The sequence below is a fragment of the Dromaius novaehollandiae genome, chromosome Z (genome assembly GCF_036370855.1).
Source record: "Dromaius novaehollandiae isolate bDroNov1 chromosome Z, bDroNov1.hap1, whole genome shotgun sequence".
NCBI lineage: Eukaryota > Metazoa > Chordata > Aves > Casuariiformes > Dromaiidae > Dromaius > Dromaius novaehollandiae.
This window is the reverse complement of record NC_088132.1, coordinates 72,888,358-72,911,961: the sequence shown is the minus strand read 5'-3', so window position 1 is coordinate 72,911,961 and position 23,604 is coordinate 72,888,358. Positions and strand designations below refer to the sequence as shown.

Genomic DNA, 23,604 nt, shown 5'->3' with positions numbered 1-23,604 from the left:
TCATGCGTGGGGGCTCTGGGCCTTGCTGTGGGGCAGGTAGTGCCGTTGTAAGGACACCCTCCTTGGCCTTGGAGGGCTGGGAGTGATAATGTGCATAGCTTGGGCTGCGTTCCCACATCTCCAGCTCTTCCTTGGCATGTGAGGGATGCACAGCCATAAGGGAGGAAACTCAAAGTCCAAACTGACCATCCTCTGATCTGGTGCACATTGATAGCAGTATGTCACTAGTGTGTCCCCTACCAAAACCGGCATGTTACCTCCCTGGCACTTGGGAGCCGTGCAGGCATTGACCTCTCCATGGAGCCTGTTTCATGGTTCATGCTAACAACACAGTCTAAGCACATGTACAAGCGTGTGTCCACACACTGTTGCTTATCAGTGTCTTCTCCAGGTCTGCACTTAGCTGCTTACCCAGCGTACTGGTTGTATTTTCTATTACCAGGCCCTGAGCACCTCCTCAGGGACAGCTGTCTAATCTAACCTAGCAGATATTAATATAATAGGCAATCAATTCCTGAAGCGCTCAGGCAGTTTCCTCCTGGTTTGTTCCTTTTTCCCTTAAACAAAGCAAAGAGTGCCAGGACGTGTCTCCTCATGGGCACCAAAAAGGGAGGGGGCTCCCCTGGAGATGCCCAAGAGTCATGATCCAGTTCTGCCCTCTGGTTTGGGCCTCCATGATTTGCGCTGAGCCCTGTTGTCCCAGGCCAGCGGGCGGATATCCCTCCGAGAGCACAGCCTCGCGCTGCCAGGAAACATAAGTCACACTGACCCCTTGATGGGCCAGGCCGTCGCTCCAACAAGCGGAGTTATCTGCTTTGCTTTGCTAGCTGCATGGCTCGTAGCTCAGGAAAGGAGGAGGGTGAGGTTGCCTCTCCTTCCTGCCCAGGTGCTGCCGGCCTCCAGCTCTCCCCCAGGCCCAGCGCCTCTGGTCCGCGGCTCTGAAGACCTTATCGCCGGCCTCCGGCAGGGCAGAGGACTCCCCTGGCGCGGGGTGCTCGGCCACCCCGTGCCTCTGCCCTAGTCTCCATCCTTCTCCCGCCGCTCTGCGCTGTTAATCTGCGCGGCTGAAGCCCCTTTCAGACCTGGGTTTGCCTGTAAAGGGAAGGAGAGCGCAGACGCCGCCTCACCTGTCCGGCCAGTAGCACCCCGCAGCGCAAACACACCGCTCCCCAGCTCCCACCAGGGCGCGCCCGGGCCGCGCGAAGCCTCCGGGCGCCCCCGCGGCCGGCACGAAGGGCCCTTCCACGGCGCCGCTGTCCCCGGCAGCCGCTCGGGCTCCTGGCTGCGGTCCCCCAGCAATTAACTTCCTACAAGCTGCGCCGGTATTTTGCCCCAGATCGAGGTGGCACTGAGCGTGTCCCCCCCACCCGTGACAGGACTGTCCCCTTCCCGGGGCGCGGCCGTGCCCCCCACCACGACGGGGCCATTCCCCCCCCCCGCGCGCCGCTGCCGTTGCCCCCGTCCCGTGATGGCCCCGCCCCGCGAGGCCCTTCCGGCGGCGGCGGGGTGACGTCACGGCGGCCCCGGAAGGGCGGCGGGCGCGGCGCGGGCCGGGCGGAGCGGCTCGGTCCGGTCCCGTCCGGTCCGGCGCGGTGCGGTGCGCGGCGGCGGCGCCGGCGCCATGACGCTCGCCGTGTTCTTCGGGTGCACCTTCATCGCCTTCGGGCCGGCGCTCGGCCTCTTCCTCTTCACCATCGCCCGCGACCCGCTCCGCATCATCATCCTCATCGCCGGGTCAGTCCCGCCCCGCACGGGGCCCGCGCGGCCCGCCGGCACCGGCCACCACAGCGGCACCGGCACCGGCACCGGCACCGGCACCGGCACTGGGACTGTAACCGGCCCCGGCACGACAGGGGCACTGGCACCGGCCTCGGCCTGGGCACGGCTAGGGCATCGGTACTGGGAACAGCCCAGGCATGACGGGGGCACTGGCACTGGGACCAGTACTGGTACTGGCATAGGCATGGTGGGGGCACCAGTACTGCCACTGGTACCGGTCCAGGCGTGTTGGACACTGGCACTGGCACCAATACTGGTAGCAGCACGGGCATGACAGTGGCACCGGTACTGGCACTGGTCACTGGTAGCAGTACTGGTACCAGCATGGGCATCACAGGGGCACCAGTACTGGCACTGGTCACTGGTAGCAGTACTGGTACCAGCACGGGCATCACAGAGGCACCAGTACTGGCACTGGTCACTGGTAGCAGTACTGGTACCAGTGTGGGCATGACACTGGCACTGGCACTGGCGCTGGTCCCAGTCTAGGCATGATAGGTACCAGCCCAGGAGGGGCACAGGCACAGCAGTGGTACCAGTGCTGGCAGCACCAGCACAGCACTGGTACTGGTGTGTGCGTGACAGGGGTGCTGCTGTCGGTACCAGTACCAACGCAGGAGGGCTGTGGGCACAGCACTGGTACCGCTGTCAGCAGGGGCTGGAGGAGCACCGGTGCTGGCACGGCAGCAGTACCAGCAGTCACAGCAGGCACAGGCGCAGCCTGGCACTGGTACCAGCACAGGCATAGCAGGAGGGACACCAGTGCCGCTGTGGCAAGGGCACAAGCAAAGCACCGATACTGGTACTGCACGGGGACAGTGGCGCTAGTGGCATGGCAGTGGCACAGGCACGGCACCGGTGCTGGCACAGCCACCGCGGCGTGCGGGCTGGCTGCCGGTGGGCGCCGGGCCGTTGCAGGCCATGCCAACCGGCTCTGAGCCCACCCGGGCATGTGGCTGGTGCTGCCACTGGGTGCAGGTGTGAGGTCGGTGCAGGCCCTGCTGCCAGGCAGATGGGGCGAGACCCTCAGGTTGGGGTGTCCCGCTGGGCACGTCTCTTCCCGAGGTGGGAATGGCACTGGAAATCCCCTGCCATGGGGCCATTCCCTGCAGCGGGGCCTCTGCCGTGCCATGAGTGCAGGAGAGGCACGGCCCGTTCCTGTGGTTTGGGTGACCCCAAGGACCTCGTGTGTGACCCAGGCAGACTGCTTAGGGAGGCAGTGGGGTGCCAACAGGCCTCTGCCCTGCCCTGTGCCTCTGCTTCCCCAGGGCCCATGCGACGTGGCGCAGTCATGGCGGGAGTCCTTCGTGTCCGTGCTCGGCCGCAGGGCAGTACCTGGGAGGACGGAGGGCAGCAGGGAACCGTGTCTGCTTGTCCTGGCAGTGTTACAGCTGAGAGCTGTGGAGGCCAGACAGCTGTGTCGGGGCAGCGAGGAGCAGGCTCTCGGCCAAGGTCCTTGTCCAGGCCAAGGTACAACCTGCCTGGCCCGTGGGGCCTCTGCACAAAGCACTGCGCTGGGGAATTTTTTGCACACCTATTTGATGCAGGTGTAAAATGTGCCTTACAGAGCAGGGCTGGCCTCCTCAAAGGACAAACCTACCCTTGCGGAGGAAGCACTTGCTGCTTTCTAGCAGCCCTTCTGTCTGAGGCAGGCAGGAACGTATTCTCCACTCAACTTAGGCCCGCAGCAGAAAGTACGTATTGGCCCTCACCGGAGCCTCTTGGCACGGGCAGTGATTATCCCTAGTCCATACACCTCCTCGCCTGGTGCAAAGCCAGGGAGCTCCACAGATGTGCACCAGCTGATCCAGCTGCAGATGTGCAGAGCATCTCCCCGGCACCAGGTGCTGCCTGCACTACTTGGGCACAGAAGGAAGATCTTTTGCCCGAGGCCGGAATTATGTCCTCAAGAGTGCAGAGCAAATGCTCTCCGGTTAGCAGCCTCTCTGTTTCTCTTTCAGGGCTTTTTTCTGGCTGGTCTCATTGCTGCTCTCCTCCCTGATCTGGTTTATTGCTGTTAAAGCCAGTGACCCCAATGATGAACCATTGCAGAAGGGGCTCTTGATATTTGGGGTGATGTTTTCTGTGCTGCTGCAGGAGGCCTTCCGGTTTCTCTACTACAAACTCCTCAGGTAAGGGACGTGGCATTAGCCTGGCATGAGGAGGAGGCTCTCCTGCCACCCAGCCGGTCCTGGGCTTTGCCATCTTGCTGTGGCCTGGCCAGAGGATGTCAGTGCTCCCTGTGTGCTGGGATGTCCTTTGGAGCCCCGCGGCCATACCCGGAGAGGCAGCTTGAATTTACCCTGGGCCTCAGCGAGCCCTGGGCTGCTCCCAGAGCCTGGGAGTGGAGTGGTATTGCCCTTCCCCTGCCTTTCCTCTCTGCCTCCTGTGCCTGTGCTCTGCTCAGGATCTCAGTCAGCGTTTTTTAGGAGACTAAGATTCTTACAGCTAAAATCTCTGGGTCAAAGCTAGGTCAGTCCATTAACATCAAGTATAGCTGTGGTAGTGGAGAAGAGCAACTCTAAGGCCTGGAGGACTGACACCTGAGCTGGCTGGCATTGTCTCCCTTAATTCAGGACAGGGAGGCTGTGACTTTAAGCTGTTCCAGGGTGTGTAACATCTCTGTCCTGCCTTCCCAGCAGGCTGTTTTGACTAGATTGAGGAGTGCTCCCATAGCTTTGCTGTGTGGATGAAGGAGAAGGGTTATGGATCTCCCCCTTTTGTCAGCAAGTCTTGTTCTTTTTCTAGGGATGTCTTTTTCTTTGCTTCAGTGGGAACAGCCTGAAGGTGATTTCAGGGCTTTGCCTCATCCAAGGTGCCTGTCTTGGCTGGTGCAGTGTCATGTTGTTTGTGAGCCAGTGTTACGCCCCGCATTGTCCTTAAAGCTAAGTGGCTCAGGCCTAGGGAAGTGGTGATGAGTTGTGTAATAGTGTTGTCTGCTGGTGAGAGACCCACAGCAGTGTCTACAGCGCTCTGTCATCTTCAGGTTTGGGTGTCAGGTTCAGGATGCTTTGATGACTCCCCTCCTGAGGGATGGTGATAACATGGCCAGAGTGGTTCGTCCGCCCGAGCCATGACTGAGAAACATTAATCCTGGATGTTCTGGGGGGGCTCAGGGACAGTCCCTTGCCGTCGGGTCAGAGGCCAGGCCTCTCGGTCAGGATCAGCCCTGTGTGGCTGCACCGTTGGAGGACTGTGCCAGCAATGCTGTGTGTCCCTGGGGCAGGGAGAGGGGCCTTAGGTCAGGGTTTTCATGGGAGCTTCTGCCCCATCAGGCCCAGAGATGTGAGCTGTTCTGCTAGGAATCGCTTTGCCCCTTCCTTAAGTAGCAAAGCTGCTTTGCAGGTGTCAAGGCCAGCAGGAGCTGTTCCAGCAACCTGCACTTGGGTGTTAGCCTCAAGTCTTCCCCGGAGCCTCCCGACTCTGCCCTACATTTCTGTGATGGGAAGGCCAGCCCTCGGGGCCTAGCTGTCTCCTACAAGGTGTGTCCCCTTTGGGGCCGGATCCTGAGCCAGGGCAGCCCTGCCAGCTGCTCTGTGTCCAGCTCTGGGGTTGAGATAAAGAGCCCCGGGGTGGTACCGGCAGACAGCGAATCCCTCTGAGGGGAGGGAGCGGGACTGCCAGCGAGGCGTGCTGGAGCACAGCGTCTCACCAAAGCAAGCCCTGACTCCTGATCCTGCGTCCTCAGTCCAGCAGTGCTGCGGCATTGTTGCTGGGCCGGTGCATCATGTTGGTAACTGCCTCTGCTCTGTGCTCGGCATCTTGGCCAGCCCAGGGCAAAGTCTAGGCCCAGCCTCAGAAAATCTTTGGCTTCCTGGGTGCTGCCGGGCAGGAGAGCAGGGATCCCCGCCGCCTGCCAGGCTGCGCATGCACTGCAGGCCACGTGCTGCGCTGGTGCTTTGGGACAGGCAGATGCTGCCCGGGACAGCCTGTGGACTGGGCAGCGCGGAAGACATTGCTGGGATCCCAGCAGGTCCTGCCCAGGCATAGTGTGGTGCAGGGAGTAAGCGTGCAGGAAGGGCGGTGTGGAAAGGGTGATAGCCTGGGGACAAGGGGTTCGGGAAAGGTCCGGGCTCTGGTAGGGGTGTCTGTAGGAGCAGCGCCAGTTGTTCAGCCAGTGGTTGGTATGTGAGCTCACACCACTCCCTACAGCAACGCATTGCTGGAGCCAGGAAGGCAGAGGGTAGCAGAGATCCGTGGATTACTCTCTGTAGCATAAACCATTGTATTTCATTCTGCAGAACTCCAGCAACTTCTAGTGCTGCTTTCTTCCTCCAGGCTGAAAAGGCTTTTGGTATTTCTGCTTACTTACCAGAACTGATGAAGTTTATCAGGCCAGGCTCCCGAGTCTCTCCCCCAAAGCAATTTTTCTAGCTCTTTGAGCTCTTCTCTGCACCCTCCCTATTTTTTCGACATCTTTTAAAGACACAGATGCAAAGACTGGGTGCAGTCTCATGGGTGTGTGCCTCCTGTGTCCACACCAGCACTATTTTCCGCAGCCTCATGCAGGTATGCTGCCCATTTTGCCCACAGCATTCTGCTTTCCCCTATACCTGGTCTATAGGTTGGCTTGCATTCATCTTCCTATGTGGAAAATGTTTGTATTTGGCTTCACTGATATATATTTTTTGTGCATGGTTTGTCAGGCAATTAGGGAGGTCCCACAGGTACTCTCCACGGTGGTTTTCACAGTTGCTGCCAGTTCGATAATGGGAGCACACAGGAGTGCTGATCCTGATGCCCTCGATCGTCACTCCTTGCTGAGATTTGTCAGCCAAGTCATAAATGTTTATTGCTGTGTTCCAGGCTTATGCAAAGTGCCAGTCAATCAATCAATCAGTGAACCGCAGTGTCATTGAGTGTGAAGTCAGGTGTCTGTCAGAGACCCAACTGTATGACGACTGCACCCTTCCTTTTGCAAGATTACAAAGAGGGCGGGTTGAGGCAGGATAAAATCCTGGCTCGCTGCCTGGTTAGTCCTTGGTGCTACAGCTGTGCTGTACTGTGCTGTGCGCCAACGTGCTCTCCCCTCCGCAGGAAGGCTATTGAAGGGCTGGTGGCCCTCAGCGAAGATGGCTGCTCCCCCATTTCCATCCAGCAAATGGCATATGGTGAGTGGCGGGCAGAGCGGGGCACCCCAAACGTGAAGCCAGAGGTGGCCCCGCAGGATGAACCTGGGCCATAGAGCAGCGCTCGGCCTCTTGCCAAGAGGAAAGGGGTTTCTCATGCCGAAGCAGGCTGGGTGTCTTAAGGGACTGGGGGATGCCTGGGTGCGGGTGGCCTTGAGGAGGCTGCAGGAGCCGTGGGCTCAGGGCCTCACAGTGTCTCTGTCCTGGCAGTGGCTGGCGTGGGCTTTGGGCTCATGAGCGGTGCCTTCTCCATGATCAATCTGCTGGCAGACGCGTTAGGGCCTGGCACCGTGGGGATCTATGGGGACTCACAGCTCTACTTCCTGACCTCGGGTGAGTGACAGGCCTGACCCTTCTCCCACACGTCTACCACCTCTGCTGCGCCCCATCACGGAGATGTGCAGCCCTGTGGATGATCGTCTTAGCCCCCAGTCCTCTCCCCTTCGTCCTGCACTTTGCTACCACTCCCCATACCCTTCTTAGCCCCTTAGAGCCCCACCTGCAGCATTGTTCTGCACAAAACCCTTCTCTCTGTGCCCTGCTACCCTCCCTGCTCCTGTCCCCAGCCCCTTCCGCACTCGAGGTGTACCTGCATGCTTACTAGTTCAGCCCAGCAGTGCCATCACTCCTTCCCTGGCCTGGCTCCTCTGTACCCAGCCTAAGCTTGGAGGTCGGGGCAGGTGATTCTCCTGTGACTCCCTTCTGTGCTGCTCCCTGCAGCTTTTATGACCATGGTGCTGATTTTCCTTCACACCTTCTGGGGGATCCTCTTTTTCCATGGCTGTGAGAACCGGCGCTGGTGGGAGATCGCAGCTGTTGTTGTCATGCACCTTGCTGTTTCGGGATCGGTGAGTAGCAGCGAGCGGAGGCACGTGCCAGGGGCCTGCATTCGGGGATGGCTTTGGTGTGTGATGGTCCACGTGCCTGGGGAGGAACAGCCTTTGACACCAGCAAAGCTGTTGGTGTTTGGGGACTTCGAACCAGCCCCACACAGGATAAGCCCTTGACAAAGGCAAACGGCTGAGGCTGGTTTCCCCTGCCCTGGTACTCCGCCGGCTCGGCAAGGCCATGGGCTGCGATACTGCCACATGTGCCCATCCCATCCCAGCCCCTCAGCAGAGCTGCTGCACGAGGGGGAAGAGAGAGGAGCAGGACATGATGATGGCTGTGTCCAACGGCCAGGGCTTGGGAGATCCCTCTCCTGCCCACACACCCCTTCCCTCTCCTGTCTCTCTTCCCCAGACGTTTTGCAACCCCCTGTACGTGGGCAGCCTGGTGCCCTCCTACATGCTGATGGCCATCGCCGCCACCTGGGCTTACCTGCTCTCAGGGGGATCTGCCCAGAACGTGCGTCGTTTCCTGCTCTGTAAGTCCTGCTCCGTAACGGGGACTTGGTATCTGGCTGGGCTGGTCCCTTCTGGGCTACCTGGGAGGAGCTGGGTCAGTGCTGGGGGTCACAGGGTTGTCTCAGTCGGAGGCTGAAGCGAGGATGTGATCTGCTTCACTGCCACAGACAGATTTGGAAACTGGTTTGGGGCCTTCCCGGGTTGTTGCCTCTCCTGTGGGAAATGGATGGGGTACGAAGTTTGCTGAAAACTGACCCCCCCCCTCTCTTTGTCCCTATAGGTTTACAGAGTGGATCCAGCCCCCAGCCAGGATCCTGAGGCCCTGCAGGATGTTCCTGTCCCCAGCTGCCCCCTGCCCTCCCCTCCGTTCTGTTGGCGAGAGCGGCCGTCACCTTCTCTGCAATGTATTTTCTCCTGGAATGGGGGACACCGGCCAGGCCCTGTGGGGCAGGCGCTCCGGCCCCGCTGCAGCAGCCAGCAGGTTGTCGTTGCTGGGGCTGGCTCGCTCCTCTGCCCCTTTGGGAGCCCCCCCTGGGACAGCCCAGTTCGGGGGACTCAGCTTTGCAGGCCCTGCCATGCTGCAACTGAAGGCTGTTAGCCTGCCTGGGAAGGATGTGACCTTGGACTGCCTCACGCTCAAGCCCAAAGAAACCCATTGCTTCTTCCCCCACCACAGAAGATGTGCTGTGCCCTGTGCTGGAGGGAGATGTCGCTCCTCCTCCTCCTCCCCCGGGGTGGAGGAAGCAGCCTTGCAGAGCGCTGTCACACGCTGGGCTGGGGCCAAACGCTGTGGTGCTACTTTCCCCACCTCTGCCCAGGCTTGCTGCGCTGGGAGACACGGCCCCAGTGCTGGACTGCGGTAGCAGCAGTGAGCCAGCATCCCAGCGCAGGTTGGGAAAGGGCAGGGGAGGCTGGTGGGGTGGTGGTAAGGTGCAGGGCACCACCAGCAGCTGGCATGGGGTGGGGGCAGGAGGGAGCTGAAGCTACCCAGGGTGGGAGGAGGGTTTGGGCAGACAGTGCCTGCAGTGCCTGGCGGACATGGACCTGGCTGGATAGTGGCTGAGGGCGCAGGATGACAAGTCACCTCGCATCGGGTGCCAGCACAGCTTGGGGGGTGGGGGGTGGTGGTTCAGGGGACCATTCCAGTGGATCATAGCCCTCTCCCAGGCTTGGAGGGGGATTTTATTTCTCAGAGGGGCATCAGCCCTGAGGATACGCTACAGGACTGGGAGGTAGAAATTGCCATCGGGCTCAGGGCTGAGAGTGCAGTTTTGTCCACAGTGGGCTTTTATACTAATAAAGAGAAGTACCAGATGTGATGGGGGCTGTGTGTGACTGGCTGTGGTACCTTCTGTGGGCAGGGCGCAAGCATGCTGCGGCAGTGGCAGCAGCTCCCAGGGGTGCAACTGGGAGGGGAGCCAGCACAGCATAGCTGCAGCTGGGGCTTTGCCTCCTCAGCCCTTCTCCCAGCAGTGCTTGCACAAGTGGCAGCAGCAGCTTTTGGGGTGGAGGCTGCTCAAAGTTGGAGACCAGCAGATTCTTTCCCTTGCCCCAGCCCAGCATGTTTCTCTTGGCTGTGGAGCGATAGGGAGCTCTCTAGGGCTTGGCTCTGGCTGAACTAGTCTTCAGGGCCAGTAGGAGAGGAGGGAGGCAGCAGCCCTTTGAGGAAAGCTCTACAGCAGCCTGCAGCACACCCTGAGGAGAGCAGGGCGGGGGCAGCAGGGCTGGGGCTGGCCAGGGAGGAAGCACTGGGTCTGCCACCTTCAGTTCTACGTTTCTTTGGCCCTACCAACCCATGGCTGTATTTTTCCAACACTTTACACAAATAGAAAGGGGAAGAAGTCCCAGAGCAATGAAGGGCAGGGAGGAGCCCAGCACTGCTTGCTCTGGAGCTTTGCCTGGGGCATGGAGGCTGATGCTTTCTCTGCTGGTCGGGAAAGAGCCCTGGCACCCCTGCGCCATGGGTCCAGCTGTTTCAGCCCCCTTTCCTCTCCCCTAGCCCAGCACTAGAAGAGCAGAGGCAGCGCTGGCACCACAGCAGGCTTTCTACTTTTTATATGTATTTTTATCTTTTTGTAACAAAAATAGCTGCTGAGGCCAGATGCTGCCCCAGGTGAAGTCTCTGTGCGGCAGCCCATGCAGCAGAGGGACACTGGAGTGACAGCCCTCCCATCAGCTGGGGCAGGAGGGCTGGGGTGTGGGGTGGCAGGCTGAGCCAGTAGTGCCAGGACTGCTGCAAGATCACAGGGCTCACACCGCGTTCTCGTCTGTGGTGGCTGCTGTGTAGATGACCTTGGATTTGTTCGGTGCGTCCAGCCTGGAGAAGGAGGAAGAGGGGAGGCATGTTAGAGCAGATGGGGGGGGGGAAGGGGCCTCCAAAAAAGCCCTACTGACCCCTTTCCTATGAGACTAGCACTCGCTGCCCTAGAGACAACCCTTAATCCGCCCCTTCACACACACGTCCATACGTGGGCACATATTTCCATCACACAGGCAAGGACCGCTGCCCCACACATTCCCAGCCCCTTGCTGTCCCCTCTCCACAGCCAGGATCCACGCATCCCCCTCTTCCTAGCCTGAAGCTCCCCCCACGTCCCCTCACTCACCGTGCGTTCTGGCTGCGGTGCTTGTGGATGTAGAGTACGAACGCCACTGCTGTGACAGCAAAGAGCACCCCGAAGAGCACGGCCAGCACGTCCCCTGCAAGCGAGCCGAGCATGGGCACGTTACAACGGGGCTGGTCCCCTGCAGCTATGGGCCGAGGGAGACAGGGCAAGGCGGGGAAAGGCCAGGAGGAGCCCATGGGCAGAAGGCAAAGAGGACATGAAGCCAGCAGCCTTGGCGGAGTGTGCTTACCTGCCTGAAACGAACTGGTGTGTTTTTCTGCACCTAAATACAGATGTGAGAGGACAACTGTGAGACCCCACTGCACAGATGCTACGGGAGGCCCAGAATGGCTCAGCACCCCACACTATGGCTGTCTGCCCCCCCCACCCCCGCCAGCTCAGTGCACAGCGGCCAGGCTCCCCCTTCCCCAGGCAAGTACCACCCCAAAGATGCATTGCCCACCTCCCTCCTTTGGGCCAGCAGCCCCAGGGCCCTCACCTACCTGCCTCTGATGAGCCGTCACCACCTGAAAGAGATACAGCATGGTCAAGAGGTTGCCCAAGGTGGGGGGTTGGGGGGCATCACGTCTGCAGGGCTAGAGGTAGCACAGGCAAAGCAGAGCTGTCTGCAAAATCCCCCACTCTCCTTCAGCGGACAAGGGAGAGCCGCCCCTTTGCACCCTGAGCAGCTCACAGCGTCCTGCCCGGCCCCAAAACACAGCCAGAAGCATTGGGGAAGGAAAAAAGAAAGAAAAAAAAGATTGCTGAACCACCACCTACATGGAAGACTCACTGAGCCCAGCCAAAATCCGTCTCCTCCACCGCACAGCCCCCCCGCCGCTCCGTGACTGGAAAGCGGCCAGCTGCAGAGCTGAGCGGCACCACAGCATCCCACAACTCAGGCAAGACCCCAGCAAGGGCCCAGCGGGGTGAGCGAGCTCCCCGAGCCAGGAGAGGGGTGAGAAGCCCCACGCTCCCCGTGGAAGCGGCAGGCCCACCACCGGCACAGCGGTACCTGCTCGTGGGGCCAGGCTGGGCCTGGCCCCCGCAGCACCCCCGAGGGGTGGCCTCCGTGGAGAGCCTCTGCTATCTGTGGCGAAACAGGACAAAACACAGACTCATCTCTTCGCTGCCGGCTTGGGGAGGTGCAGGCAGCCCCCTGCCCGCAGGCAGCCCCTAGGGCCCTGCCCGTTTCTGGCAGGGCTCCCTGCGTAGGGATGGCCCCGCAGCCAGCACTGAGGCAGGGACCATGTCTGGGCCCTAAATACTGGGTGGGGGCCGTGCCAGGTAAATATTTACCTGGCACTATATCGTTGCCTTTAAATGGCTGCATTATCATGGGTACACACTATCTGTATCGCACGCAGAGTGGCACTATCTGTGGGCAATATCCAGCAGGACCCAGCAGCTCAGCCGCTGATGTGAACTTGCCTCGTTTGCCCCACAGCCTGCGGCAGAACGGGCCAGTGCTGCTTTCCTGAAGTGCTGGTGACTCAGGAAAGATCAACAAGCATGGGCAAAGGAAGTGCAGATGAAAAGCAAGTGAGACGTGACCCCAAAGCTGAATAAGCACTTCTCAGCATTCAGTAAGTCCAGCGCATGGGGCAGAGGCATACGACGGTGAGTTATCAGAGCAGGAGTGGGAACTAATCTCAAGCAACCCAACGCACACAAGGCGGGGGACCAGGTAATCTCACCCGGGACTACTGGGACAGTGTCCTGGCACTCAGAACTCCAAATCCAGGAACAAGGACTTCACGGGTTTGTTAAAGTTGGGGTTGTTTGATTTAAACAGCAAATAAAGAAAGAAAAAGCTGAGCTGGATAACTCCACCCCTTCATCTGAGCTTCAGCAACTAAAGGCTTTAGAACAGCTACTATGAGAAAATCACAAAAGGCCTGGAGGTAAATGGAAAATATGATAAAACGTCTAGCAGGTTTACCAAAGATAGAGCATGCCAGCCTAACCCGATATCCTTCTTTGATAACTGATATTCTAGACAAAGGAAATTCAGAAGATTTTATCTCTCCAGACTTCAGTGAAGCATTTGATGTAGTGCCACATGGGAAACTGCTAGCGAGGCTGAAGAACACAGTGATTAAAAGCGTACAGCCAGCAGAGAGCTGGCTGTAGGGAGCCGGGAGGTGGAACGCAGAGGGGAAGCGACCTGCCAGCATGTGGTTACTTGAGGTTTTCCCCAAAGGCCTGGGACCAATCTTGTGTACTATTTTTATTAGTCACCTTGACACAAGGTGTGGGAATAATGATATTAACTAGGAAATGCCATCAAAACAGGAAAGGAACAGGATGTTGGACAGAAAAGCCTGAATGACCTCAAAGTACAGAAACAGGCAAGAATTCAGTGATGCAAAGTGATAGTCACACCTGAGGACTAACAGGAATTTCTACAGAGCCACAAACACAGAATTGGAAACCACCAACACAAGAAAGACCTTCGCGGATGAACTAACCACAAGGTGAACTAAATTTAGCTACTAGATTTGGCGAAGAAAAAGCTCCCATGCACCTGGCTGCTATGAATTAGCTGTTTGCCCTCAAGCCTACCTCATACATCCTTCAGCCCATGTTACTATTGCTTCTGCATGACCAAGGACAAAAATCACTCCTAGAAACTGATCTTCCCCATGCAGGACAAGACAAGTGTGCAACATGGGGGAGGATGGGACCCCGAGGCCAGCGCTGCTGTAAGTCTTGTGCCAGGCAGGGTAACCCATGCAAACACTGCATTTCCGTAAGAGAAGCAAAGCCTTGACTCCAGCTCCTCAGCCTGTCCCACCCGCACCTCGTGGCTGGGTGTAACCTCAGCACGTTCGTGTGCTCCTTACGTTCGTGTGCTCCTTACCAGGAGTTGGCAGCTGCTTCACCAACGTGAGGGCAGCCTGGAAACTCGCCAGCACGTGCCGCCCATGCAGCTTCTGCCACTCCCGGAAAACGTTCTGCAGAGGGCTGTCGTCGTCCCCTCTCAGGGTCGACACCAGCTCGGAGATCTGGCAGGAGAGCGGCGTGAGCAGAGCAGAAGGTGCCCTGCCTCGGAGAGCAGAGCGCCGGCCCGCGGGGGACGCCCCGGGAGTGAGACGAGTCCCGCGGGGCCCGGCTCAGGAGCGTGGGTGCTGCACGCTGCAGGGAGAGGCTGGGCGAGAGCTGGCAGAGAGCTCAGCGCCCCGACGGACCTGATCTTGAGACAGCTGCACGGTCTGGTTGAAGACTGTCCACTTCACTGACTGATAGCAGGGAGGGGTGGTCAGAGAGCCGTTGTAGCGGAAGTAGAGGTCCAGGTTGGCAGGCAGCAGGCCTGCGATGTTGAATCCAGGCACAAAGACTTCTTCATCTGGGAGAAGGAACACCAGAGTCAGAGCAGTGCAACCCTTTGGACTAGGGCAGAGCACGATACCTGGCAGGGAGGCCAGGCTACCTAGAAGAGCACTATGCCCCCATGGGGCAACGCTGTCCGGAGCACAAAACCTCGGACAGGAACAACTCCACAGCATGGCAATCCCTAGAGCAGGCTGGACTTGGGGGATGCCCCAGGTCAGGTCTTGCACCACATTTTCCCAGGGAACCTGCTCCCTGGCTGTAACAGTCGAGCCAGGAGCAAATTTGCCCTGGAGTCAGGAGAAAGCACATGCAGCCACTGCAGAGGGCACCTTGGAAAGCTGTTTCTGCACAGGCTGTGCAACGTTCCCCTTCTCTGTATGCTGCTGCCCTCCTCTGCTGTGCACCTGCCCAGCTGCTGCACCCCAGGACGAGTACTAGGTGCGACAGTGACTTACCTTCTCCTTGGATTTCGTACAGATGCTCAAGTATTTGCCGATAGTACGGATTCTCCCTTGGCCCAACCTGCAACGCAGATACCCCACAGAAATGAAGAGCACAGAGACCAAAGTGGAACAGGCAGCCAGTGGCAGTGCCAGCAGGAAGGAATTTCTCCCAACATGGGGCACCCTGCCCCAGGCCGCCTCCTTCTTCCCATCGGGGCCACCCTGCCCCTGGTATTGCCCTCCCCTCAATTTCCTTCTCCCCAGGCCCGTCCCCAGAGCTGTGGCTGACTCTGCCCACCCCAGTCCTGCTCCCCACTGCTCTCCTACCTCTCTCGCCCTAGGCTGAGCTATTGGCCTCACCTGCAGGAAGGCTGCCAGCACTGCCAGGCCATCTGGGCGGACCATGGCCTCCTCAAAGCTGTCATACTTGGTGTTGTAGTGGACCACATGGATCTGGAAGGGAAAGGTGCAAGCCCCGATGCGGCACAGGCACCTCCAGGAGGTGCACACCACCGCAGGGCTCCACGTGGCCAGCCTGCCGCAGCAAGGGCTGGGAGAGACACACACCCATGCCAAGCACCCCTCGTAGGGAGCAAACACGCTGGTGGGGCCAGAAAAGTGTGCTGCTGTGGGGTGCTAAGCACAAAGGGTTCCCCACTTCAACTTCCCTGGTCACAGCCAGCAAACCTGCACTGTGGGGGACTTACTGCAGTGCTGGGTTTGGTTTGAGGACAAGTGCTAGAGAAGGAGGGATAAACCAGATGGGAGCTGGTAGAATAGGAAAGCAGTCTGTGTACAGAGCAAACAGCCCCCGCAGCGGGCTGCCTAGGGGCCAGCTCCCCTCGCCCAGGGGCCACTGCAGCTCCTGCACCATCAGCCCAGGACTGGGCTGCAGCGCAGGGCAACAGGCTCAACCGCCCGAGGGAGAGTCTGCCTCATCTCAAGGCACGCCAGGGGGGATTTGTTTCCTCTCCCATGGAGCGATCGCCTCCTGCTCGCCTTGTGTCTGCTGCAAGCCAGCTCTACCCCTGCTCACCCACAGGCAGAGCGTCCTCAAGGGCTGCCTTTGCGCTGCAGACTGCATCATGGACCTGGCTGTTACTTGAGGTGCCGGTGCTCTGCTGCACTGAACTCTGACTCTGCAGAGGTGATCAGGAGCAGAGATCCTCGCCAAATGATTACAGCATGAGTCCGGCAGCAAACAGGGCCATGGGACAGCACGCCAGCACCTTCTCTGTGCAGATGCTGGGAGAGGCGAGGATGCACCCATGGGCAGCACTGCAGAGGGCCGGCAGGGAGGAACAGGAGCTTCTTACCTCCCCGGGAAAGCGGTGATCATTGATGGTGTGCTCCGAGCCAGGTCCCGTCGGGGAGCCCCAGTGCAGGTGCAGCTGTATGGCTCTGTACTGCTGGGCATAGCCACCGGTGATGGCCAGCGACTCGGGCAGCTCAAGGACAACTGCAGGGGCACAAGGAAGAGGTTGGTCAGTAAAATGCAAAGCTTGATCCTTCACACAGGTACGCAGAGGAGACATCTCATGGGAGAGAGTCACCTTGGGTTTGTGGAAATTGGTCACAACAAACAAACTTTCTTTCAATCTTTAATGAGGCTACAACGAACAGAGCTGTGCCAATGCAGCACGCTTCAATTTTCAGCTTCACATTGTAGGACACCTCAGTTAAAAACAGCTTCAAAAGTAGCTGCTGTGAAAATGCTGAAGAATCCTCTGCAGAATTTCCCAGGGGTCAGTTCTAAGCCAGATGTTACCCAATAATTTATTCAGTAAGTAAGGATAAAGAGACTTGTGGACAAAATTAACACTGCCAATATCTCTTTCCATTAAACGCCTATGAGAGCAGAGTAGTCATAAAGAGAGCTGCATCACTTGGCAAGCTGGAACCATTCAAATAAGGTGGCCTATGAATATATGACAAGCACTAGAACTGGTGTCATGGAAGCATTACCCTTCTGCAATCATTCAGAGTTACAACTTCATGCCTATATGGATACTATAAATATATACTTTTATTTGCCTTTTACTTTAATCTGATTTGAGCCATGGCCGAGTCCCAACTAGCAAGTCAGTCCTCATGCAGTCACACAGCAAATCTTTAAGCTGGGTTATTGCGACGTGCCACAAAACATCAGGAACATCCCGAACCCCAAGGAAGGCTATCCTATCTTCCTAAGCACCTCCTTCTCATTTTGAAAAATCAACTCTTTTCCTCCCCCCATATTTATAGGTGAAACATCTCTTGGTCACATCACTGAGCTAGAGTGCAGATGTGGGATTAATGGCATAATATGGCTGCAATGAATCATTCGTCCCTTCCCCTGTTCCCTGCCGCTGGGCTCAAAGATACAAAACCCAAACGCAGTAAGTGAGAAATTGCTCCCTCTCTGGAAGTTCATCTGCTTTTACATTTCTTTTGTATATCTCAATTGGTGCATTCCTTCTATTATTTATATGAGTCACTCTCATTTCAGAACTTTATACATTGTATAGTATAATAAGGATTAACTACACAAATATCTTAGTAGATGTGTAACATTTTAGTTACTTTTGGCTTTTCATGATGTTCACAAAAGATTGGCAGTTGCCATAATAAAAAAAGGCATCTTATAAGCACATGGGAAATGATTTCTTCTCCCTCTGAAAATGCTATGACTGCTTTTCTGAACACCAAGCAACTCCAGATGTCAGGGTATCCAAAATAGCAACTACTGAGCTCAAGCAGTTTAGCTATGCAGGCACGCTAGGGCAGGAGCATTACAAAGCTCTGCGCATGCAACGTGCAGCTGATCTGACCATGCGCAGCAAGACCAACTTTTGGATTTGTTGTATTCACAGACCAGCTCAGTCTGTCTTGCTGGCTACCAGGTTGTCTTCTGACACCTTCAGTGAATTTCTAAGTCACGGTCTCTACTACCTTTCCTTAGCTCAGGGCCTGGCAGACATTAGCACACACAAGACGTTCGACACGCTCCCACAAGGGCAAGGTAACAAACAGGACCCACCGTTCCCAGACGTGTAACGGTGGGGTAGCGAGCAGGAGGGAAGCGGATTTATCTCTGTATCTGACAGGGTGAGACTGATACTAAAAATACTGTGAATAAGTTGTGTCCACACATTCCAAAAAAGTCTTAAAATTGGAGAAGCGAAATAAGAGACCCATAAAAATGCCTTAAGATCCTGAGATAACATCCTGAAATACAACTCAAGGAATTTGACCAATATTGTGTCCTAAAAGGCTGAGAGGTAAATACCTTAATGGCAAAGTCATATCAGAGACCAAATAGTCCTTTAACAGTGAAATGCAGGAGAGGAGCTAATGGCTGCAAACTTAGATCAGAAGTACTAAGGTTAATTTCTTTAAAAAAACCATGGATTATAATAAATTCCTGAAGCCAACTCCCAAAGGCAAGTGGTGAGTTCTCCATCTCTTGGTTTCTCCAGCCAGGAAAGAGCTTGGGCCTTACAGGCTGGACAGCCTAATGTTGCCTTTTCGGCCTTGAAGATGACATGAATGAAGCCTGCAAGACTGTGTCCTCACCAGAGACTGGAGGGGAAGAGTTTCAGACAAGCCCGGTCCTGCCGGGAGAGGCTGCGAGCAAGGGCCTGGCCTCAGCGAGGCCGCCCCGTGCCACATCCCTGTGGCCACCCACCTGTGTGTCCGTTGTTTTTCAGCTTGAGCCTCTCCTTGGAGGGCAGGCTGTAGCCAGAGAGCTGGATCGGCCGCAGCTGGGGGCTGAAGATGGTCTTGGCTAGGTCGATGTTGATGGGCGACTGCATCGTGCTCTCGCAGTTCGGGTAGTGCAAGACCCACTCCTGCCGGTCTGGTGCGGGAGGGAGGGAGGGCACGTGAGACCGCCGGGCACGGGGCACGCGGAAAGTGGGGCTGGCAGGTCGATGGGATGGGAACAAGCACAGCCCAGGGAATAAACCCTGCCTGCAGTTTAGCCTCCCCCAGGTTAGCTTGGGAGCAGCTCTGTGCTGCCCCGTGACTGTGCGTATTAGGACAGGGCCTCCGAGCGCAGGGAGCTGCCAGGAAAGTCTATTTTAGGGGTGTTTGGGAAGAGTGCGAGAAGATCATTTAACAAGGGGACTTGGCAGGCAGAGGAGCTCCCGCTCTGCGGCTTGTCACAGGCTGGCTGCTTGGTGCGGCTGGCGCTCCGCCTGCCCCGTTTGGGGCAGGATTGGGCCAGGAGAGCCGGGGAGCGACGGGCATCCCCATTGTGCCCAGGGGGACACCCAGCACCCCGGTCGTGCCCCCCCAGACCCCCACCAAAGCCGGCAGGGTCAGGCAGGAGGGAAAGGTGAGCTACGAAGCACGCAAGGGAACCCGGTGATCATTAACCACAGTTGGCTCAGCCCCAGGGCCTGCAGGGCGGCAGGGAAAAGCAGGAGTAACTGCAGGTATTTACCTTTATAGCTCCAGTGACCCCGGCCAGGACCTTGAAAAAAAAAAAAAAAAAGAAAGAAAAGGGGGGAGCATGAGCGGAGGGAAAGGCCAGCAGCATGCACGCCTCTGCTGGCAGTGCCCCTGGCTCCCCCGCTCCTCCTCCCGTGGCGGCAAGCGGGATGCTCCTGGCAGGCTCTGCCTCCTGCCAAAAGGGTCGAGGTCCCCGGGGCAAGGCCAGGCCTCCTGCACGTGTCAGGTGGAGGGAGAACTGGGGCTTGGCCATTTGTTATCATTGTTACGGCAGTAAAAATCACGGATAGCAGCTTCCGGCAGTGAGAAGCTGCACAGATGCCCTTCCAGCTCCTCCCGAGCGGCTGCAGCCACCTGCTGTCCCGAGGAGAAGGGTTCAAAAAGGCAGCTCTGCACCTTTCCTCATCAGCAAAGCAAGCGCCAAAGCCACGGCCCGCTTAGCAAACGCCACTAGCCGTCGGGGCAGGCTCCCGGTGGGAGAAGTGCTGGATTAAACCCCTTTCCGAGGCACATTTTCCCAGGCCTTCCCGGCCAGCCCGAGAGGTCCAGCTCCCTCTGGGATGGATCAGGATGAGGCCCTGCATTGGTGCGAGCACTGCCACAGCAGAGTGAGGCCGGAAGGCGCTTCGGGGCACTGCGGAGATGGGAACAGCCCCAGGGGCTCCCTCGAGTGCTGCCGGTGACTCATCTCCGCTCCCGAGCAGCAAAAGTGCTGCGACAGTCGGGACTCGCGCGGCCCGGCACTGGGTACAGCGTTTGCTCCAGCTGGGTCTCCCAACCCGCCGTCTCCAGGAAGAAAACCCCACCACGCAGACATGCCCTCCCAGTCCTTCCCCGGGGAGCCAGGGCTAAGGCCACCCAGCAGAAACACAAGGGAGAGGCGTGCAAGCTTTGGAAACATGCTGCCTCCCCTGCAGCGGGGAAGGTGCCCGTGCTCCACACACGGGAGCAGCACGGACCCTGCTGAAGACGGTGCCAGCTCCCATCCCGGCACGGAGCACCAGGCAAGAAGCTGTGGCCTTACGGACACCAAGGCCAGAACAACGGGAAAGGTCAGAGCAGGCTGTGATCTCCCAGGCTGTGCAAAGGCACATGCACCGCACGCTGCTGGTGGGCGGGTGAAGGGGAGAGAAAAGGGGCTGTCAGGAGGCTCCATGGCCGATGCCCTCCCGGCACCTCCCCAGCCCGAGGTGCTGCAATGCTGCGCTCCCTTCCGCGGGGGGGCATTTGCAACCTCGCAGCGCTTTGCGCCATGAGCAGCAACCCACCGCCCGGCCCAAGCGTCTATTTGCATAACTGCAGCCTGCCCCCTCCGAAAGCCGCCAGACACCACTTCTTGCTGCTGAACCGCCGCTGTCGACCACAGTGGAGGCAGCCGCATTTCAGCAGCGGGCGATGCAGCTCCGCGCGCCCTGCCTGCCGGCACCCGCGAGGAAGGAGGGCAGCAGCAGCTTTTTTGGCAGAGTGAGGTGAGGAGGCGCTGTTCGCACCGCGGATGCTGTCAGATGGTGCCTCCTCGCCCTGAGCTCCGGCAAGAGGAGACACTCGACGGCTTGCGCGCGGCAGGCAGGACATCCTGCTCCTCTGCCACCTGGGCATGCGATGCCCCGTGCTCAGCCACAGAGGGCACCGGGATCCTGCTGGATCCTCCTCTCTGCACTGGGCTCCCGGGCCGGATCCGGGTCTGGCAGCCGGGCCCCTGTGGGATGAGGATGGCTCACACAGCGGTGCCGGGGCAAGGCCACCTTGCCGTGCTCCTGGGGAAGGAGACCAGTCCCAGGCTGGGGGGCACCACAAGGGCTCACAGCCCAGGGAAGAGGGAAAGCGGGGCGTTATCTCCCATGCCTGCTGGCCCAGCAAGCACCAGGAGATGCTAAATGCACCAAGAGAGCCAAGACAGGAACTAGCCACAGATCTCAGCCTATAAACCACATCCGCCTTGGAAGCGATGACCTGGTCAAGGTACACGGGCTGTGCCGCAGCGCTCCCCCTGCCCCACGGGCCAGCAGGTCCCTGGGCCAGGGTGCAGCAAGCACGGAGCTGGCACGGGGTCTGGCAATGGGGTGCACAACCATACACCCTTCTGGGGACCCCCATGAAGAGCCTCTCCCTTGGCACCACAGCACCGAGCTGCCAGGCCCTTCCTCCACAAGCGCAGCCCTGGTTTCCCCCCGCACATGCTCGTCCCTCCCAGGACACGGCTTCACATGCTGGCCACGGGGACACCGATTCCTCTGGAGCCCGGCTGCCTTAAAGCCCTTTTGTGTTTATAAACTCTGACCCATTGCAAGCCTTCGGGATCTGCCTTTAATCTGCCACCAGGAGCTCAGGTCGCTGCAGGGACTGTTCTTTGCGCTCCCAGGGGAGGACCGGCCTGGGACGTGGGCCAGCTCCCCACGGAGACCTGCACGGCTGGGGGAAGGTGTAGGGCAGGTGCTGCACCGCGGTGCGCTCCTGCGCCACATGAGCCCGAGCGCTCCCACGCCAGCAAGCGCTGGGGAAAAGAGGAAATGGCAACAGCGCATTGCAGTGCGTAGGGCGCCTGAGCAAAAGGGACGACAACGGGGAAAGCCCAATGGATGGCCCTTGGTTCTGGGCATGGAGATGGGAAATGAGTAATATAAGAGGGTAAAGCAAGAGAAATGAGCTCAGTTAGAGGAAAAAGGGAGGAAACGGAGAACAGGACAGGCCTGAAGAGAGAAGAAACAGGCTGCAGGAGGCAAAGAAGCTGCTGTTCCCCAGAGACAACCATATCACGGGACCCTCAGCAAGCTGGCAGCTTGTGGGATCTCCATCCACATCTCCTGGGTATGGGCAACCTGGGAAGGCCTCCAAGGCAGCCCTGGGCTCATGCAGGGTGCCCAGGGCTGGGTGGCCACCAGTCCTACCTCCCCAACAAGCCTCCGGAGGAGGCAGGGAGGGAGCCAGTGCCTCACAGAGACGTGCAGCTTGGCAGAGCTGCTGCGTTTGTGGGTCCTAGCCAAAACCTGCTCCTCAAAGAGGGGCACAACCTGGACTTCCAGCCTCCAACAACCATGTAACACGGGGCCAGCCACTCCTCGCTAGTGGGCTAGGTGACCACCTCTCCAGCCCTTTCCCCAGCTGCATCCCCATCCCATAGCAAACCCCAAGCCATGCCGGGCGCTTGCTGCCGGGGCATCCCGCCGGCACGCTGCACCCACTGGCTTGGGTCACCCCATCTCCACGGCAGAGACCAGCCGTGTCCCGACCTCTGCCCCGTGAGAAACGTGATTCATTGCAACAACCAAAGCGGCTCCCAGCACCCGACGGCTGCTGGGTCCGGCCCGGCCCGGGCAGCTCCGGAGTGGCGGCGATGCGCAGGTCGCTCTGCCCGGGAGCCGCGGCGGGAGCGCAGCCGGTGGGACGGCGAGCCCCGGCCTGCTGGAAAACGGGAGTTAGCAGGAGAACAGAACAAAAAAAAAAGAAGAAAAAGAGAAAGAAAAATTAAAGGAAAAAAGAAAAAAAGAAGAAAAAAAAGGGGAAAAAAAGAGAAAGAGAGAAAGCCGCCCGCCGTCCGGACCCGCACCCCGCGCACGGCGGGAGCGGGGACAAAGGGGCAGCCGGGGCCGGGCGCGACCCGCGGCGCTGCCCCAAACCCCGCCCGGGGGGAGACACGGGACACACCCCCTCCCACAGCGCTCGGGGCACCGCCGCCCCCGCCGGGACACCCGCTCACCTCTCTCGTGGGAGTGCGGCGCGTCCTCGGCGCTGTGCGCGGCCGCCGCCGCCCCCAGCAGCAGCGGCAGCAGCAGGGCGAGCGGCAGCGCGGCGCGGCTCATCTCCGACGAGTGCCCGGCTGCGGGACGGCCGCCGGCTCGGTGCCTGGCTGCCCGCGCGGGCCGTGCGTACGTGAGAGCGGGCGGAGGGAGGCGGGGGCTCTGACTCACGCCGCCGTTACCTTTTATAGAGGCTGGAGGCAAAGTCTGCCCGCCGGTTCGCCCGGCTAGGTGAGCAGCCGCCCCCGCCGCCCCGGCCGCCCGCCCGCGCCGGGACTCGAACCCGCGACCACCCCCCTCCCCCGTGTGGACCACGCCGGGGTCCGCGGCTGCCCGCCTCTGCCCGCCTCGCAGCCAGCCTCGCAGCCAGCACCTGCGCGGGCGCGCGCGGCGCAGCCCCTGCTCGGGGGGCGGGAGACCCCGTCGGCCGGGGCCCGCGCAGGGGGCGGGAGACCCCGTCGGCCAGTGGTCGTCTGGGCCCGGGCGCCTCCGCCCCCCGGCCGCGGGCGAGGGGCCCCCCGGTGCCTGCTGTCCCCCGGCCGTGGGGCCCCCTCGGTGCCTGCTGTCCCCTTGGCCGTGGGGTGAGGGGCACCCTCAGCGTTGGGTGCCCTCCTGGCCATGGGGTGAGGACCCCCTTGGTGCTGGGTGTCCACTTGGCTGGGGATCCCCCTCAGCCATAGGGTGAGGGACCACCTTGGTGCTAGGTGTCCCCTCAGCCATGGGGCGGGAGACTGTTCCCTGGGGATTGCCTGCAAGGGGGTCTGCAACCCCCAGCAAACCTCCTTTCAGACCTC

General features: G+C 59.2%; 2 protein-coding genes across 3 annotated transcripts; one reads left to right on the top strand and one right to left on the bottom strand.

The window, feature by feature from the left end:
- The first annotated feature begins 1,487 nt into the window (after positions 1 to 1,487).
- On the top strand, positions 1,488 to 9,573 carry LOC135325148 (gamma-secretase subunit Aph-1b-like). The gene is made up of 7 exons (XM_064502821.1): positions 1,488 to 1,734; positions 3,741 to 3,911; positions 6,817 to 6,890; positions 7,119 to 7,241; positions 7,629 to 7,756; positions 8,151 to 8,274; positions 8,535 to 9,573. The coding sequence occupies exons 1-7, from the start codon at positions 1,622 to 1,624 to the stop codon at positions 8,570 to 8,572; spliced, it is 771 nt and encodes a 256-aa protein (XP_064358891.1). The 5' UTR covers positions 1,488 to 1,621; the 3' UTR covers positions 8,573 to 9,573.
- A 721-nt stretch (positions 9,574 to 10,294) lies between these two features.
- Positions 10,295 to 23,083, bottom strand: LOC112991942 (carbonic anhydrase 9). Of its 2 annotated transcripts, XM_026114773.2 has the most exons (13): positions 22,771 to 23,083; positions 19,066 to 19,095; positions 18,307 to 18,477; positions 15,956 to 16,098; positions 15,000 to 15,092; positions 14,652 to 14,718; positions 14,052 to 14,209; positions 13,724 to 13,868; positions 11,876 to 11,950; positions 11,364 to 11,387; positions 11,111 to 11,143; positions 10,861 to 10,954; positions 10,295 to 10,571 (listed from the first exon to the last, which is right to left on the bottom strand). In XM_026114773.2, exons 1-13 carry the CDS (start codon positions 22,871 to 22,873, stop codon positions 10,505 to 10,507), a joined length of 1,203 nt encoding a protein of 400 aa, XP_025970558.2. In that variant the 5' UTR covers positions 22,874 to 23,083; the 3' UTR covers positions 10,295 to 10,504. The 2 variants fall into 2 exon arrangements, with proteins under 2 accessions (XP_025970558.2, XP_025970559.2); XM_026114774.2 differs by lacking the exon at positions 11,876 to 11,950 and having other exon boundaries at positions 22,771 to 23,081.
- Between the last annotated feature and the right edge of the window lie 521 nt (positions 23,084 to 23,604).

Coding starts and splice junctions, on each gene's coding strand:
- LOC112991942 (XM_026114773.2), bottom strand. CDS start 22,873: ATGAGCCGCGCCGCGCTGCCGCTCGCCCTGCTGCTGCCGCTGCTGCTG. Junction 11,951..13,723: donor GAAGCAGCTGCCAACTCCTG/GTAAGGAGCACA, acceptor GTTTCGCCACAG/ATAGCAGAGGCTCTCCACGG. Junction 10,572..10,860: donor CACCGCAGCCAGAACGCACG/GTGAGTGAGGGG, acceptor CTCCTTCTCCAG/GCTGGACGCACCGAACAAAT.
- LOC135325148 (XM_064502821.1), top strand. CDS start 1,622: ATGACGCTCGCCGTGTTCTTCGGGTGCACCTTCATCGCCTTCGGGCCG. Junction 7,242..7,628: donor GCTCTACTTCCTGACCTCGG/GTGAGTGACAGG, acceptor TGCTCCCTGCAG/CTTTTATGACCATGGTGCTG. Junction 8,275..8,534: donor CGTGCGTCGTTTCCTGCTCT/GTAAGTCCTGCT, acceptor TTGTCCCTATAG/GTTTACAGAGTGGATCCAGC.